The sequence below is a fragment of the Takifugu rubripes genome, chromosome 20, assembly GCF_901000725.2.
Source record: "Takifugu rubripes chromosome 20, fTakRub1.2, whole genome shotgun sequence".
NCBI classification, from domain to species: Eukaryota; Metazoa; Chordata; class Actinopteri; order Tetraodontiformes; family Tetraodontidae; genus Takifugu; species Takifugu rubripes.
Window position 1 is genome coordinate 4,879,827 of NC_042304.1, and position 18,559 is coordinate 4,898,385.

The 18,559-nt window shown below is 45.2% G+C and overlaps 2 protein-coding genes across 7 annotated transcripts; one reads left to right on the forward strand and one right to left on the reverse strand.

Annotated features, from left to right (window-relative positions):
- Positions 1 to 452: 452 nt before the first annotated feature.
- Positions 453 to 13,376, reverse strand: kdr (kinase insert domain receptor (a type III receptor tyrosine kinase)). Of its 6 annotated transcripts, none has more exons than XM_029828470.1 (31): positions 13,028 to 13,376; positions 12,127 to 12,220; positions 11,849 to 12,051; positions 11,433 to 11,554; positions 11,107 to 11,275; positions 10,472 to 10,611; positions 10,160 to 10,343; positions 9,750 to 9,867; positions 9,469 to 9,635; positions 9,226 to 9,382; positions 7,518 to 7,656; positions 7,326 to 7,437; positions 6,906 to 7,250; positions 6,170 to 6,316; positions 5,958 to 6,089; positions 5,218 to 5,324; positions 4,767 to 4,902; positions 4,544 to 4,648; positions 4,087 to 4,200; positions 3,904 to 3,992; positions 3,664 to 3,826; positions 3,491 to 3,582; positions 3,290 to 3,412; positions 3,099 to 3,210; positions 2,923 to 3,022; positions 2,746 to 2,851; positions 2,059 to 2,198; positions 1,887 to 1,971; positions 1,704 to 1,792; positions 1,461 to 1,626; positions 453 to 760 (listed from the first exon to the last, which is right to left on the reverse strand). In XM_029828470.1, exons 1-31 carry the CDS (start codon positions 13,089 to 13,091, stop codon positions 605 to 607), a joined length of 4,176 nt encoding a protein of 1,391 aa, XP_029684330.1. In that variant the 5' UTR covers positions 13,092 to 13,376; the 3' UTR covers positions 453 to 604. The 6 variants fall into 6 exon arrangements, with proteins under 6 accessions (XP_029684330.1, XP_029684332.1, XP_029684331.1 ...); XM_029828472.1 differs by having other exon boundaries at positions 454 to 760; positions 11,107 to 11,272; positions 13,028 to 13,375; XM_029828471.1 differs by having other exon boundaries at positions 454 to 760; positions 1,704 to 1,789; positions 13,028 to 13,374.
- Positions 13,377 to 16,174: 2,798 nt separating this feature from the next.
- On the forward strand, positions 16,175 to 17,941 carry srd5a3 (steroid 5 alpha-reductase 3). Its single transcript, XM_011614546.2, has 5 exons — positions 16,175 to 16,454; positions 16,570 to 16,721; positions 16,795 to 16,980; positions 17,066 to 17,191; positions 17,421 to 17,941. The coding sequence occupies exons 1-5, from the start codon at positions 16,222 to 16,224 to the stop codon at positions 17,678 to 17,680; spliced, it is 957 nt and encodes a 318-aa protein (XP_011612848.1). The 5' UTR covers positions 16,175 to 16,221; the 3' UTR covers positions 17,681 to 17,941.
- Positions 17,942 to 18,559: the final 618 nt, after the last annotated feature.

Sequence of the window (18,559 nt, forward strand, 5' to 3'; positions counted from 1 at the left end):
ACTGCAGCAGAGGGCGCTGTTGTTCAGAATAGAGACCAGGTAGGTTGGACTTTTAAAAATATAAAAAGCCAAAGTTCTAAATTCTCCGCACATTAAATTTGAGTTTTACTTACTGAGCAAAACATTACAGTGTGAGAAGTTTTGTTGACAATACCTGAGTGATCTAATGCTTTAGCACAGCAAGAAAGCGTCTGGATCTGTTTGTCTATTTTAACACTATCTCACATAACCAGGCCACGTTGGTTCATTTTAAGGTGTTGCAATCTTTAAAACATAGTATAAAATTGACAATATTTGTTCATTTTGGATAAATGCAGCTTACAAGGCAGCATTACACCTCCTCAGCTGAGCTGGGTGGGTCACATGACCCATGATTTTATCACATGTTCTAACCGAACTTTAAATCACCACCTTTGCAAAGGCGATGCTAATGCTACCCTCAACATCATGGTTGGAGCATTGGTAGTTTCTCAGACTGAACTCTCAGTATGGAGCAGTACTGATTCAATGAACAACCTTACAATTCACTGTTGCATGTGTTCCAGGCGATAAGCCCGTCTGCCCACCTGGCTTTGTCCAGCTGTGACAGAGGGGATTTTCTAAATTAAACCCCAGGAATTACGTTCCGGGTGAGTGGAAACGACTCCTCTAAAGTGGCTTCCTCTGGTGTGCTATTATTGGTGTTGTCGCCCTTGATTGTAGACACAATATTTTGTGTGGTCCCACTGTCACCTAGTCTGGTCAACAGCTTTGAAGCTTCCTGTAACAGCGGAGCAAAATAAAAACAAAAACGAAGCGCGTCACGAGTGCAAATGTGATGAGGAGGACCACCAAAGTGAAAATGCATCATGTACTCCACACACTCCTCATTTTTGGTGCTCTTCGTTCAATTTAATGTTTTACATTGGGAAAAAAAAAAAAGTACGTTTATTTTTATAAAACTAGTTACATTTATTAAGTGTAGACATACACAGTCTAATAAAATACTGTAAGTTATACGCAAACTGGAACTGTACATATGCTAGTTTCATCTATTCGGGCTGAGAACTTTGACAAAGGAAGAGAGTATTTTGTGATTCAATTATCTAAAAATTCCACATGCACTTTCCTGCTTGAGAGGAAGTCGCCGGAATACGCCAAAGGAAATAGGTGTAACCTTGTGTCTTAGGCGGCCCAGACTCCTGCTTACTGTGTAAACATGATAGCATTCCTCCGGCTGTCCAAAAAGAACTGCACTTTCAAATTTATCATACAACCTTCATCCCCCCCTCCCCCAGCTAACTGTTATCACTTGGTCCAATATCTCAGGGCTGCAGCTTGGATCTGAGCCGTTCCCATTGTTCCTTATGTGTGAGGCCTGCGGGGGAAAGGACTTTACAGTGAAAAGGGTTGGGGCGAAGTGGGCGTGGTCAGACCGGTGGCGTGCTGTAGCGGATCTCCGTGTTGAATTTGTCGGGCACCTTGTGCGGCCGCGGCTTCTTCAGCATGTTGTGCTTCATGATCGCCTCCTCGTTAGCGTAGATGGGCGTGTCCGTGTCGTCGGAGTGGTACCCCGACTGGTACCCGCTGGTCTGATTGGACGACTCCGAGGCCACGGACTCTTTGCTCTTACAGCGCAGCAGGTGGCTGCAGATACAAACCAGGAAGTCGTCTTCACACCGAGCCGTGAAGCCACAACGCTGCCTTGCGATGCTTACACCTACCTGAAGTTGGGAGTGGCCGACAGGTGTTGGTTCAAGCCCTTTTCGTCCTCGGGTGAGAAGCACATACCCATGACTGTGTGACCCTCCTGCTAAGAGACAAGGAATGGAAAGGATGGTCAGTGCTGCAGCGAGGGGTTGGTTGAGTTCGTTTGGGTCTTTACGATGATACTCCTACCAACGCACCATGACGCGGCTGTCGGCCACAGGGATGTCTTCAAAGGTCTTGATGCTGAGGGGCCGACTGCACCGCTCGCTCTGCTGGGACGCTCTGCACGGGGAGATGACAAGCAGCGTTCATGAAGGAGTGTTCGGCATTTATCCTAACTAAAATGGAGGACACGATCATGGCGCTGACCCCATGGGTGGTGGGCTGTCGTAGTGGAGCTGAACATCCAGGAGCTCACCGCTCTGGGGCCTGTTATAGGGGCTCCTGGTCTCAGGGGCCACTGGAGAAAGATCTGCATCTGCTGTCAAGGGGATGTAGTCCTTCCCATCCTGTGAACAAAGTCTGGATATCAGCTCAGAGGCGAGTCCTTTGTGGTGGAGTTACACTCATTTAATTGGCTTTTCTCATTTTTAATTATTTTTATTTGAGTTTTTTAATGTCAGAGATGCTGAGACGACGGCAGAAATGAAGGGGGACATGAACAAACTGTAGACCGTTGATCCCTCAGAGCCCTTGTGGCTCGGTTATCTCACTCTTTCTCACCCTGGTGACATGTTTATGCTCCCACAACAATGAAGAAACGAATCCTCAACTATCCTGCCGTTAATCACAGGATGATGTAATCTAATTAGAGCGGCACTGTTTTATTTTTCTTCAGTCATTAGTTCTCATTTGCTTGTGTGCCAGGACGGTTACTCCATTTAATGACGTCCTACATTTTCCCAGAAGGACTTGGCAATGCCTGCCGAATCGTGTGAGCTTGTTGAAAAACACCCCGTGTGGCGTTCAGGCGCACGGAGAGGACGGCTACAGCAGCAGCATGTGGGCAGCGACTGAGAGCCAGCTCCTGAGCGGCCCGCGAAGGTTCGGACTCACCTGCTGAGCGCTGGCCTCCAGCAGGTTCCCCAAATGCTCCACCAGCTCGGCAAACGTGGGTCTGTCGGTGGGACGATCCAGCCAGCAGTCCAGCATGATCTGATATCTACAGAGGAGGGGCGGGTTAAGCCAGAGTGTTGCGACGGTGCGTGCTCGTGCTCGGGTCCCCCCACTTACATCTCAGTGGGGGCGTATTCTGGAGGCCTCATCCTCGTTCCCTCCTTAAGCCTCCTGCAGAAAGACTCGTCGATGCAAACGCCAGGATACGGAGAAGCACCTGCGGGAGAAAGAAGGACGTGATGTGCAGAAAACACTCCCCGCTTGACGGACTCGTTTCGTTAGCCATTGCTGACCGAGAGAGAAGATCTCCCACAGGAGAACCCCAAAGGACCAGACGTCGCTCTGCGTGGTGTAGACCCGATCAAAGATGGTCTCGGGAGCCATCCACTTGAGAGGGAGGCGTGCCTGGAGCGAGAGAGGCGACACACGTGTTGCACCGGCGCTAATGGGACTGTGCGACTCATCTCCCACGTGACTAACTCACATCGCCTTTGCGGACGTAGTCGGGGTCTTTGTAGACATCCCTGGCGAGGCCGAAGTCGCAGATCTTCACCACGTTGTTCTCTGAAAGCAGGATGTTCCTGGCAGCGAGGTCCCTGTGGATGCACTGCAGGGGAAACACGGAGGTTCGCGCTCAAGTGCGGCTCTTATCTTAAAACGCATCTGGGCGTAGCTGCCGCGTTACCTTGCGGGAGGAGAGGAACTCCATGCCTTTGGCCACCTGGAAGCTGTAGCATATCAGGTCCTCCATGGTCAGGTGGTCTTCGTCTGAGCTGTCTGTGGTCACAGGGAGCATTTGACCGTCATGAGACCGGAGCGATCTCAGAAGAATGAGCAGGAGGGAGTGTCTCTCACTACCTTCCTGAGTGTCCACGCTGCTGCTTGATGCTTTGTCTGCAGTCATGGCGCACAAGGCCGTCCCGGTGCAAATGTCCAGCTGGGGAACCGTCCCCAGACCCAGGTCCCCGTCGATGACGTGCTCCTCCGGAGACCCCCATTTCTGACTGTCCACGCGCTTCCTCTGATTAGGAGGACGGCAGACATTATCCCAGCAGGCCAGACCTCTCAGCAGAAACTGCGCGTGCTTCTGTCCCCTACCCTGTATGGACTGTACTCCCCACGCTTGCTCTTCAGGTAGCTGGAGAGGTTTCCGTGCTTGCAGTACTCCACAATCACCATCAGGGGCCCTAAATGAAGAAGAACCACGAAAACAGCTCAAGAAAGGGAGGAAATCCATCACGGACGTTGAGACGTGGACTCTCTAACAGCCCCCCGACTCACCTCCGGCCTTCGTACAGGCGCCAAGCAGGTTGACCACGTTGAGATGATGTCCGATGTGGATGAGAATTTTCAGCTCTGACATCAGAGCACGGTACTCGCTGGATGTGGCGCCCTCTGTAACACACAAACACACACACATACACACACAGGCGCGTACCAATACTGAATATTTGTTTATCATATTAAATTTTACACTACAGCAAGATTTTTAATATCCAATAAAATGATACTGTTACAATCTTATACACTAAAATACTGCCTATTTATATCATCTAAGCCGTCTATACTTTATTACATTTGTTTGGTAGATGTGATAAAAAGTATATTTGATATAAAACCAGAGAAATAGAACAGAAAGAGGCTAATTCAATATAATTGGGACCCTTTGTTCTTTTAGAAATTATGAAAAGAATTCTATTTGTCAAAGTGAAAATTGCAGTTTGGTGACCACACCGACCCTTGAGCATCTTGACCGCAACAGTGGTGCACGTGGTGGCCTTCTCGATGCCAAAGGCAGCTGCTTCTACCACCTGTCCAAATGCCCCCCGTCCCAGTGGGTCCCCTTCAATGAAACCATAATTAAAACATGATCAGGAGAACGTTCTTCACAGGTCTAACTTTAGCATTGTCTCAAGAATGGTGTCGTGGTGTCGTGGGACGCTTCGCTGTAGTGGTCTCACCCAGCTTGAGTCTGTCCCGGGGAAACTCCCATTTGTTAGCGTCGTATGTGAGTCGTTCGCACTGCTCGTCCATGGGCATGTCCTCCGAGTCCAGGATCATGGACAGGTAGCCCGTCTTCATATCTCCTCCATTGGGCTGAGGGACACAGAAAGAGAGAATGTGTGTGGAAATAATGAGACTTTTTTCATATCTCGCTATGGTTTTCCAGTGATTCTGGTTCCTGTCCAGTGAAAGGGGCCCAGTCTGTGTCTACGTGACCTCCACCAGCAAAGAGTGGCCTTGTTCCAGGATACAAAGGACCGCCAGCAAGAGCCAGACTGCTCCCTTTTAATCGATCATACATGCCCACACTGAGTGTGTGACACATCTTTTTATAACTAGTGTGTAGCTTCCATGGAAAAATCCAGGGAAGGGAAAAAGGTGGCACGACGCAGATGAGGACATTCTAACCTTCTTTCTTCCACGGATGACGAAGACGATCAGTAACCAGAAAAACATGGCGATGACCACTGATCCAATGGGGACAATCAGCTCCACGTTAGTCTTCACCTCCGCACCTAGAACAATATAAGCATCATGTTCATATTGTGTGTGTGTGTGTGTGAGATTCCCAGGAAGCAGACTGGGAGTGTTGGAATCTGAAGAAAACTGATATTCTATCTAGTCATAACAAATGATAAACGTATGGCCAATGTCAACTGAGACGACCGTATCCATGGAGACGAGCAGAGACATTACAAGCATTATTACGGCGTATGAAAGTTTTATTTTGGCCAGTTTGGCTCTGGGATCGACCATCTCTCGTTAACTGGGAGTGAACGGAACTGGCTCTGCAGACTGCTGGCGAGCGACGGGTCACGTAGACCCCGTTTCTAGTTAGCGCGTGAGATTGTTTGTCGCGGCCTCTCTCTTGGGGGGAGAGAAAAGGGGTGAGCAGGGGCCAGACTGGCCTTCCCCTTTGTCCTGTAGCCTCCTCCGAGGATGTGCGCTAACAGACCAAGCTTCCTGTCATAAGGAAGTCATTCTTATTTTACCTCTTTGATATAAAAATAGCATCGCTATCATCTTGTTGTCAATTATTATGCCATTGTTATATGACCAACTGAGTATTATTTGGAATCCTACATAAATATACCGCTTATGTTGCGCGCTATGCTAACCGCAAACTATTTTGACAAGAAAATCCTGACCTTCAGTCGTCAGGAAGGCCTGCGAGCTGTCACATCCGCGCCGGTTACAGGCCGTGCAGGTGTAGCGACCACTGTCCTCCTTCTTCACCCGCTGAATGGTCAGAGTACGGTTGTTATGGCTCAGAATTACACCTGTAAGCAGAACAGGTCGGCTTGGTTTTAGCCCCCGCAGACACCAGCCGGTGTCCGGTGACAAAGGAGAGTGGACAAACCTGAGCCCTCCACCACAGTCTGGTTGTTTTTGGTCCACAGCACCGTTGGGCTCGGCCTCCCGGCCGCGTCACAGTGCAGCGTTACGATGGCGCTGAGGTTGACTCTTTGATCCGTCAGGTTGTTGAGTATCTGTGCAACCTCAAGACCTGAAATCAGATGGTCACAGGTTGAGAGTTCCAATACAAGATCGCAAATGATTTTGGATACAGAACTATTTCAAGAGCAGTAGCAATGATCCTTTTCCATCTTATCCGTCGTTATCGAGCTTCCGATGATGCAGCTAACATTGATAGCTTCCTGGGCTAAAACGGAACATTCTTCAGTTTTGCCTCACAAACACCAAGCTGGTCTCTAAATGGTTTCATTTAAGTCTCCACTAAACCTTAAAGGGTTTAAAAACTGATTTGTTGAGGAGAAATATCGCAGAATCCTCTGAACTATAGTGTTGTGCAGACATGCAGATCCAGGATGTGCCGAAGTGATCCGATCTCCCAGCGGAGGGGAGGAGAGTCTGGGCTGACCCCCTCAGAGAAACGGAGGGAAAGTAACCAAACAGAACTGAGCAGTGTTGACCTGCATCATTTAATCCTCCACTTCAGGAGGCAGGTTGTACATCGACAAATTTCCTGGGCTCCATTGAGGGCAACCTATTTTTGCTCTTCTGGTCCTATGGAAACTGGTTTAACTCTGATAGTGCTGCTGTATTCATGAAGTAACAACTAAGGTTCTCCTTACTTTTAAGAGAAAGGCGGCGAAGCAGGCAGGTTTTCTCCTGGGTCTTGATGTTTTTCACCTGACACGCATACAGGCCCTCGTCCTTGCGGGAAGCGTCGGGCATCGGTAGCTCCAGGGTCACGTTGGCGCTCTCCAGGTTCGAATGCAGCCTTTGCGTCAAAGGTGTTTCCTGCAGAACCAGCGAGCGACAGGGCTGCACGGATGACAACTGCTCCGCCTCCGTGAAGTTGGCCACGCGGAACCAGGCGAGGTCTTCGTAGAGCAGCTTGTCGGCCTTGCAGCGCAGGACCACGTGGTCCTCCTCCAAAGGCTCGCCTGACGGGGACACGCTCACCTCGAGCCCGCCTACGCCGCAGGGGGAGACGTAATGAGGAGACGTGGCGATGGAAGGAAATGGTGGGAGAATGATGCAGGTCTTACGCGTCACATGGAAGAAGATGACGCGCGAGTCCTCGCCGACTTTGTTGTGAGCCATGCACCTGTAGAGGGCGTGGACCTCAGCTTTCTCAATCTTCAAGGAGCTCATGATTTTCTGGAGGAAAACCAACGACAATACTCAGACATTGGTGCAAGATGGGGGCGTTGCTGCTGCAAACAAGAGAGTGTGTTTACCTTCAGAGCGTGATCCGTGTCGTTTATGACTCGTTCCACGGCGCGGTGGCCAGTGCTGTTGCTGATGGATCTCCAGCCTGTACACTGCAGGAGCTGAAGGTCAGGGTTGACCGGCCCTGACCTGGGGATGGCAACAGAGCTGTGAAAACAAGACCTGTCTCTGTTCCACAGATAAGGTGCAGTTATTGTGCTGGAACTCCGTGTTTCCTGCCTCCAAAGATAACAATTGTCAATTCAGCCAGAAGCTCTATTTTGGGCTCATCAATCCACAAAACATTTCCAGCAGCCTTCTGGCTTGTTGAGCAGACTGTAGATTGATCTTTTTTGGAGAGAACAATGCAGTTTTGTTCAGTGGTGTGATGGTGAGCTGAACTCGTAAACACCACTATTAAAAATGTGAAGGAGGTCCACCGGGTCCTTCAATGACCTTTGACCTTTCTTTTTTGTGAGCGTGGGACTGATGAATTATAAATGAATATTTCTGGGTGGGTAACACCCATACTGAACTTCTGACTGGGTCTCTGGTGTCCAAACTCAAGCTTTGTAACATCTTTAAGCCTTTTCCTTCCTAAGATGCACACATTAAATTGTGATGATATGTGTTGTCATAATTATGCAGATTGAAAAACTTCACAACGGCTCATTTAGGGATGGACAGCCAGGAAGAACAACACAGCTGAGGAGCTGCTCGTGTCCTTCTGCGCTTTGTTTTGCCAGCTGTGCAGCATATCTATAGACACACGCTGCCTCTGGAGAACCCACAGCATCCTCGGAGACCCATCTGGTCACCACCTTTTTGAACCTGTGCCCTTGGGCGGACGATTTGGGAGCATCAAAGCAAAAGCAAACACTGAAACAGCTTTTACCCCCAAGCTGTCATGTCACTCAACTCTGCACAATCCTGGACACTTGAACGTCCACCAACACCCGACGGTAATAAATTCACACGCTGTAAAACATTCTTACCTGTCTGACATTCTGTGCTCTTACTTTTTCATTTTTCAATACACTGATCTTTTATATTTTTTTATATATTTTTAACCTTTTTTAACTGCAATTTTCCTGCATTCATCTGAGGGCTGCTCCTTTTTATTTTGTTGCACATGTACACTGACAATAAAGGGATTCTGATTCAATTGTAAATGGACAAATATCACAGAAATGGAGGGTTTAACCCAGACAGCCATGCTTCCATCTCTTCTCTTTCCTTTGTTGTGTAACGGTGTCCTTAAATGTGTAACATCCTGCAGAGTTGATGGTTGTCTCCAATAAAATATACAGAAGGAATTTGCAGTTTTAGTAGAATGAAGCTGGAAGGAAAGAGGAAGCAGCGAGGGAGAGGACAGTCTGAACCACCCACTAACACCATCTCAATATCAGGAGAAACAAGAGTGCACTCCTGAGGAGACTTGGGTTGCGTGCACGGCTCCTGTAGGGAGCTGCCATCTTGAAGAGCGAGCACGTACGTCAGACTATTCAGTCAAAATGAAAAATAGGGACATTCTGGGAAAGAATAGTGGAGGCCCGTCTAAAAACAGGCATTGTGAGTGCGTGAATCACATCCTCTGATCTGCATCAGGTCTCAGTGTGCCTCCATTGTCTCCTCTCTTGTTTTTGTCAACATCACGAAAGCGGCGTTCCCGCATCAACAGCTTGGTGAACAAGTGCCACTGAGAAGAAGGGGAGCTCGCCCTCTGTGGGGACTTACTGGAAGGCCTCTGGACAGTCCTCTTTGGACATCCACTGCCACTCGACGTGCGAGGGTGTAGGAAAACCCCGCGCGGTGCACCTCAGCGTGGGGCTGCTGCCAAAGGGGTAGACATCGGTGTCCGGCGCCACCTCCTTCTCGATAATATGAGGAGCCACTGTAGAAAAGACAGAGAAGTGAACACCTGGGCACAAAAAACTTTCCTTTCTTTAGTTTCACTGGAGAGAACAGAGGAAAACTCGCCATTGACCAGCAGCTGGAAGGAGCGCCTATGCTCCTCCTTAGTAATTTTATTGATCAGAACCACCGTATAATTCCCAGCATCCGTTTCTGCGACTCTGTGGATGACAAGGGTGTCGATTTTCTGCCTAAATCTGTAATCGTCCTTCAGCGGTTGGCCATTTTTTAACCTAGACAGGCAGAGAGGAGGTCATGTCAGGAAGCAATGCACAATGGAGGCGTCAACGTTGAGCCGACAGGGGAATTGCTGCCACAGCATATTTTCCTTCTGCGTGGGGTGGTACCATTTGAAGCCAGGCTCTGGGTACGCGGAGTATTTGACTGGAATCGTAGTGGACTGATGGCCCACATTGACCTCCCAGACCTTCACCCATGGCTCCTTTATTTCAACGAAGGGCTTTTCTGTAAAATAGCACCACAATCAGGGGGTATTGTGTTTCAGACAAGCCACAAAGATCACCGAGCACATGAAGAGTGGGATTATCTGCAGTCTGCTATTACAGTACGCTATTATATTAAAGGAGCTTGCTGGTTTAATCAATTTTATCACATCCTCAAGTTCAGATGAAAGATGAGTGGGAATCTTAATTTAACTTGATTTAAAGGGACAGGCACTAAACACCCTCAGCGTTTCTACTCGGTGTGTGGGTGTGTGTGTGTGTGTGTGTGTGTGTGTGTGTGTGTGTGTGTGTACCGTATACTGTAACATGCGCTGATTCACTTTTCTCCATCGGCCCGCTGGATGCGGAGCAGGTGTAATCTCCAGTGTGATCCACAGTCACGTTCTCCACTATCAATGTGTTTGACAGTTCCAGAGAGCTCCACAGCTTCTTTTTGTGGGATGTTGTAGACACTAGGCTGGAACTGTTCCCTGAGGTCTAACAGCCATACAGAAAATCGCATGAACGTGCAATTATTTGTCATAACATTTTTTTTAAAGCGTTTTAACAGATGAGCTAAATATTCCTGGAAAGAGACAAGTGGGTCAAAGAGGGTGAGCACTGACCAGGACCTGACCCGAGCGCGTCCAGTTGAAGCCGATGCCCACATTGAGCTCGGTGGTGGCGGTGCAGCTGAGCACCAGCCGCTCCCCTGCAGCTAACTCAGTCTTAGCAGGAGTCAGGGTGAGATCATAGATCTTGTATCCTGCGGAAGAAGGAGGGCAGACGAAGGAGTCAATGGGCAGCCTATTGTTTGACAGGGCCTTCAGGGCCTTCTGCTCTGGCTGCCCCCAGTTTCACTGTCTTCCTGATTCCCCTTCATCTCACACGGACAAGAGCAAGTTACTTCAGCGTGTCCACATTTTACTCTACACATCTGTGCAGGTGCTCGCTCTGTGGTGGCACCGAGGGGCTGGTGAACCCGGGCCTGAAGCTTAGCTAAAGGACCCAGCAGAGTTTTTGGAGCTACTAAGTCTACAAGTGGAATCGATAATCCAGAGCTACTAGTAGAGATCATGACAAATATACTTTTGGAGACCACATGTGGAATATTTGAACATATATTTTTAATATTGTGTGCACTGGTTATTGTCCATCCCATTGTTGAGTGTTAACACAAACACACACAAACTGAAAATAATCTTGCTGATAATCTCCCAATGAAAATAATCAAGCGATCCCTGGGGAGTGCTTTTCTTACCAACAACAGCTATGATGTACAGGGGGGATTTATAGGTCTCATTTCCGATGCAAGTCTGGCAGAACACGACGCCGGCGTAGCTGATCAGGTGACTTGGAACAGTGAAACCCTTCCTGGCATCCCACAGAGTTTCCTTCCCATCAGGATGAAGCTCTTTATTTGGATACTTCTGACGGACAGAGACACACATGATTCTTCTGCTTTCTGTTTTTACCTTAACCTTAAAAATTGAGTTGAACATTCTTGTATATGACAATTATGGCTGATGGGGAGGGTGGACACGAAGCAAAACACCGGGCTAGAGAGGAAAAGGAAGTCTTCCTCACAGTGTGGAGGGTGACGTTGAGATCCTCCAGCGAGCCTCGACACGGGATCACCACCCGCTCCCCTTCACGGACGAAAACCATCTCGTATTCTTTCTCAGACGGCACAAATGGCACCTTGGGATCTGAAAATATTGCAAAAGTATCAGACACACGACAGCGGGCAACACTAGCATTAAGGATAATACATCCTTTAAGTTATCACTGCAATGTGATCAGCAATCAGCAAATAGGAATTTAGCTAATGTAGCATGTAGCACCACCTCCAGATGGAACCATTTTTACTCTTTACAATGTTACAACAGTCATGTGATAGTAACGCTGAAAGAACATTTGCCTCGTATGGAATTTCTCTTTCTTTACCCCTAAAGTATTGATTCACAGTACTGAATCAAGGCGAGGTCAATAACGTCTTTTACCCCGGACAAACACATAAGCGGAAACAGCAGTTTTGCCATCTTCGGCTTTCAGGTCCTTGTAGGCGCACTGGTAGAGTCCCGTCTCGTTGACGGTTGCATTAGAGATCCGCAGAGTTGTGCAGAAGAGTCCAGACCCTCTGCAGTCACTGATGGACAGGCGGGGACTCGTAGGAGGGGTCGTCCACTGGAGGTTCTGCCGACCTCTGCAGAGAAGCGGAGATGATAAGAGACGTGCACCGTGCACAGGGTACATACCAGCTACCGGACCGTAAACGTACCTGCACGTTAGCTCCAGGCTGTCTGATTTGTTCAACCTGTGGACACCATAGCTGCTCAGCCTCGGCGGATCGGGCATGAACCGCAGTTCAAGAGCTGCAGGGGCCGACGCACAATCAGCAGAGACAAGGTTATCCACCAAATATATGAACACGTGGAAGGGGCAAAGGTCAAATGACACTCATGAGAGTCCGGTGCCTTAAATAATGTGAAGGACATTTAACTTCACCGGATAGCATCAAAGCCTGTGATAAAACTGCCGCATGAGATTAAACCGGGCCTTTTTTTCCCCTTCTGCCACAGAAAATGGCGGAGCTGTGTCAAAACAGGAAACACGGGAAGATGGGCCTGGTCAGACTCAATAACCCAGCACACAGTGTGGACTATAGGTGGGGTTCCTGTTTCTGAGGATACGAGTTGCTCGCCACCTCCCTCTGAGGCCCTAGAGCACATTTCTCGTATGGAAAAACACATTAGGAAAGTGGGATTTACCCAATTTGGTCCCAGGATTAGCAAATTGCATAAAATATTATTGATTGAATATTATTGAAAGTTCTTTGTCAGGCAATATTCTCATCTTGGTTCACGTTCAACAAACACTGACATGGTCATACATTAGTTTTATACTATTAATGAAAAACTAAACTACAGATTAAAGCTACAGATTCATAGCAAACTAAACCATCTTTTCTAAACTAACCAATGATATAGAAACGCACTTTATTAGTAACAATAAAGTATAAAGACAGTTTAATCGCAGCCTATATGTAACTTCATTAGTATTAAAATGGCAAACTCGGATCCAAAAATATAATGGGAGAAGATTTTTACAAGTTTACTTAAGTACCAACAAGTAATATAACGGAAGTAAAACGGGACTATAAAATGAATTTATCCTCTCACCTGCAACACATGTGATTTCGAAAATAATCCCACAAAGTTTAACAAGTGATCCTGCCGGAGCCATTATCCGACAGAAGACATGGACAGAGCCCTCATGAACGGTCACAAGTCTGGAACTAAACAAGACAAAGTTCGGCGGAGGAATAATAATCCGACCCGTTCACTGCTAATCCATTAATCCGCTCTGCGGAGAAAAGTGCGTGAAAGTGATGCGGGGACGCGGCGGTGGAGGCGGCTCGGCAGGGCAAAGTGCGTCTGACTGTGAGGATGAGGATGGAGAGGAGGCCGGGGAGGAGCGAGTCTCTCTGCCCCCCTGCTGCTGGAAGCGAAAAGTGCTGCAGGACGCAGCGTTCCAGTCATCACGCACGCCCCGAGGTTACAAATGTCTTTATTCATGCGTCAGGAGCTGCTGCGGTCGCTCCGAGACGTGAAAACGGAAAAGCAATCCTTTCAAATAAAATAATAGTATAGAAATCTTAAACTTAGAATATTAACGGTGTCTTTTTAAGTGCCTAAATTTCTCTTAATCCATCTTGGTTTGTTTTGGTTGGTTTTTCAAGTCTATAAAGAAGATATCAGCGCTTGTTCGTATCTGTTTAGGTGTCCGGCCTGATGTGGTTGCTGGCATCATTACATTAACCTGTGTGGTGATGGGAAACTAAAGCCTATTATTTGTTCATGTACAGTAATATCAAATCTATTTTATTCAATTAAATATTCATTTTAAAAAACAAATCTTTCCACATTTGAGTTACGTGGGTTCATTGTTCTTTTAGATATAGAACTTGATGGGATGATTTATTGTCGCCTTTCCATCCTTTCAAAAGCATGACAATAACACACACACACACGCACACACACAAAAAACAGGAAATGGCATTAAACCATTTTGGGGGACCAGAGACCATTTTGGGGGACCAGGGACAAAGAAGGATTCTTTTTTCTTAAATTAGACTTTGTTTTGACTTCAGGTTTCCCTTAGTAATATAATGACTGCGAGAGAAAAAAAAATGCACTGAATTACATTTAAATGTTACTGCAGCAGTGAAGTTAAAGGAAATGTGTTGTAGTAAGAATGACAAATAATCAATGTATAGAATCATTTAACCATTACTATTCATAAAATAATAATTAGTTAATGTTAAAATGATGACTGAACTGGACAGTTTTCGTCTTTAACAGCACCTCAGAACACCTCAAAAGATGGTGTTCATAGCTTTGTACCTACAGTATATAGGTGGTGTTTTGATGCTGGCATGGATTCCAGAGGGTGAGGGGTGATAACGGGCTATTGTTTTAGGCGCTCCATCCACATGTTTCCTGGCCTGGTGACTTCTTCACAGAATGAGTGTCAAATCAACCACCTACTTTTCTATTCACCAGCACTTCCTGCAGAAAACTGCAGTCCATGCAGCAAATGAACCGCTGGAAAGTGAGGAAAATGTTCCTTTTATCTGTGCATGCACTCTCAAAGACAAATGAAAAGAAAGTATTTATGTTTGGATCTTTGAAAAGATTTTCCATTTAAAATGGGTAAGGAGGCAGATCATAAGGAGACTTTCAACGAAAGTGAAACATATTTTGGATTTCAAACTAAAAGGCTTTGTATTGTGTTGGCGGCGTTTGTGTTTATGCTGTGAAATCAAGAGAGGTTTATAAAGGTCACCAGAAAGAATGGGCAAGAAACACGTGTACACTATGCATTGTTGAGAGTGGGACAGAAAAAAACATCTGAGGAGACCTATAAGCTGTTAATTATAATTATATTATATTATTATAATTAATTAAAAAATTAATTGTATTTAAAGAAGAGAAAGGTGGTTAACTCCAAAACTAATGGTAGATATATGACATTGTTAATGGTTCACATCATATTAACAATATACAAAGTGTAAAAGAATTCTAATTTAGCTTAGAAGGTTTTTTAACCAAGAATCGTATTGCAGCTTAGAACCGTATTGTTCTGTACACCATGTACATGTTGCAGAACCGATGATAATAATGCAAATCTTAACCCTCAAATCTTTAAACTTAGCAGTAGAAAAGTTAGGATTATTGTAAATAATCGAAATACTCCAAATAGGTAGATAAACTACATGTGTTACTGAGACTTTTGCACATTTTACCTTTTTGGATGAGATGTGCCTGTGTAAATAACAGGTATAACAAGAGCATTGAACCTGAAATGATTAACAGAGCAGATAAAAATTATAATTAAAATCATGTTATCATATTCATTGCTAAATCACAAGACATACTGAAGCATTTTAAACAAGCTGTAACAGTTGATTTCGCTCATGAGAGCCATCTTGGGTGGAGCGGCCTGAGTGAAGGTCCAGCTCTTGGCACAAGTAAACAAGAGGAGGACACTGAGGACAGGGGAGGGGGGGAAGCAGGAAACAGTCCACACTTCCTTAGACAGGATACTGTGTTCCTCTAAGAGCCATCCTGGACTCTAAAGCCTCAAAGACCTTTCACAAAAACATACCTTGGGTGGGACACACACACACACACACACACACACACACACACACACACACACACACACACACACACACACACACCACACATGAGGAAAAAATTCAGCAAAATAACTGAGCAAGTCTGGAGTACAAAGGCCACAAGGTCAGATGTCTCTCCTGAATAAAAGGTGCTAAAGTTGGGCAGATTTCAATTCAGGTAGAGATACAGAAATCTCTTCTCCCTTTCCCTCCATTTTTGACATCTACGTCCTATTTTCCCACATGGGGCACCTTTGTTTCAGTTGTAACCACTGTGCCAACCTGCATCTAGTTTTGCATTCTCTGCAGTTTGTTCTTGCCTTTAAGTCGCAAAGACAGACAGAAAGCTACAGTACTAATATGAGGTTACATGAGTAAGCCACAAATTGGAAAAGCCTATATGAGGATTTATCCACAGTTGTTTTGATGTTTGAAAGTTATAATTTAGAAGGGTAATAGGTAATTTTTATTCTAAAATAGACGACTTTTTACAGCCCTGTAATGATAGAGACATAATTTATTTACAAACCTTAAGGTCTTTTCGTTGTGTCCCAAGTAATATATCATGAATTAGTCATGCGTCTATTTCGCGTCTCCTGCGCTCACGTGCTACCCAGAACACTTATGAGACTGTTCAGTTTCCCGACGGATGCTTTTCAGTGTCGTACAAAACAATGTCTGCGCCCGATCCTGATGAAGTTGAAGATGAATTGGAACTGTGACGGCTGGAGCTTTATTGATGTGTTGTGGGCTTTTTTGGCGCTATCTTTCCTTGTGGCCTTATGTTTCCACAAGGCTTTGCCACATCTACTGGGAAAATACCAATCGTGTCGTCTCATCGTCATATTTCAAGATCTTATCCGTTACGGAAAAACCAAAAGCTTGAAAAGAGACACCTGGTTGGTTGTCTTTGACGTCCCGAAAAGGTATGGCAGATTTGGAAATACCACATCGTAAAACCCGAACTTTTAAATGATCTAATGCGGTAGAGACTGTCATAAATTATTCCTCAAATTTCCTAATCTGAGCTTTCTTACCTAGGTGGTTCTGGCACTTTTATGCCATCTCCGCTGGCTGGAATAGTATTCTTCTTTTCTTTTATACAAAAACTATAATTTATCATCAGACATACCCAACATGGCTTACAGGATTATTGGGTATTTTGACTGGAGCTCCCAGCAATCATAGTCATGGTATGTCAAGTGTTCCTTTCTGTCTTAAATCTTGAGTTTGCTTAATTGATTCTAATATTCCTCTTGTCTGCAGTCCCACAGCTGTCAACTTTACTGGTGCAGCTGCTGCTCTGCATTCATTCCCTCAGGAGGCTGCAGGAGTGCCTGTGTGTCAGTGTCTTCTCTAATGGAGTTATACATTTGGCACAGTATATATTTGGTTTGTGCTATTACATCACAATTGGGTTGACTGTGCTCTCCATAGACCGCCATGGAAAAGGTCAATTTACAAAAAAAAATTAACTTTCTTATTGATTATTTGCTGTTTTTGCTGTGTGATTTGAATGAATGAATATTCTTTTTAGGCACTGGGAATTTACCCTCACAGCTGGAGTGGTTTCATGTAGCAGGATGTGTACTTTTCATTGGAGCATCACTCCTGCAGCATCACTCCATGATTCTGCTGGCTAAGCTTCGCACTGGACAGTCAGGTGAACTTTTGTAGTTTATGTTTGTGTTTCCAGTGTGCTATAACTGGGTAGTGTTTCTTTCTGCCTTATAGCTGATTTTAAATGACCACTCAAACTCAATTCAACTTAAATACTGATATATTTGTTGTTGAAAGCCTGACAAGCACTGTGTTTGGTAGAGAAAAGTATACAAAATAATAGCAGAAATGGTAACCTTTCTCTGTTGTTTTATTATTCTGTCTTGTTTCAGGAAAAGTGGAGTCACTGGCTCACAGAGTGCCAGTTGGTGGTTGGTTTGAACTGGTCTCCTGTCCGCACTACTTTGCGGAGCTGTTGATCTACATCTCACTTGGCCTGGTTTTTGGTGGCCTGTCCCTGACCTGGTGGCTGGTTGTCTTTTATGTCTCCTTTAACCAGGCACTGGCTGCACAACTTTGTCATGAACTTTATACTAGCAGGTTCAAATCATACCCAAAGCATAGGAAAGCATTTATTCCATTTCTGCTATGAAGAGGTTGTGTGTGTTCTCATAAAGTGAGAAATATCTTCGTAGTACAGACCAAAAAATCAGACACTTGACATTGTGAAGGTCACCTTTTTATGCTTTGACTGATTGGTAATTTTCACCATGTGGACCTTAACAAGTTGTTGTTAACAATGTTATGTTAATAAATATAAAGGCAAAGACGTCTATTATGAGCCGAGCAATAACATGTAAAAATAACAATTTTCTACTGTAAATATCTAAATAAACTATTATAATTAAAAAGATGTGACCTGAGATATCTGTACATGTAAAAACACAAAAACACATTTTTGATGTTGGGGGAATTCAACAAATTCAACAAGTAAAGCAAATTTGGAAGATGTTGAAGCAGTTTTACATTTAATTGAGGAAATAATACAGGTATTCGCTTGAAATGGGGCCACTGGGTGACGGGATAATCGATTTTCAAATTGATTGGAAAATAATAAAAATGACACATTAAACTTCAAAAGAAGAAAAAGTTTTGTGAGAGGTTTTTATGAATACATATTAATAGGTCTTCACAACATAGAAGGGTTATATGAGGGGTTCAGACTTAGCTGTAATCAAATCAAACAAAATTGAGTATAAGGAGAGGTTAAATTAGGTTAGAGGTATTTAATTTGATGAGTGTTTGGCGGTGTGTGTCTCACGTCGTAACACCTGGAACTACAACTACAACTGAAACTACAATTTAATGTGTGGTTTTTCACAATTGTACCACACTGTGAATTTAAGTAAAGCGGCAGGATTAGCCTTCAAAGCGGAATTGGGGGAGAGGAATTAGAAAGTGAAAATACCCAAAGAAAGCAAGTAGTTTAAAAGTGTAATTACACCAACATGTTGGAGTCGGTCATTCATAT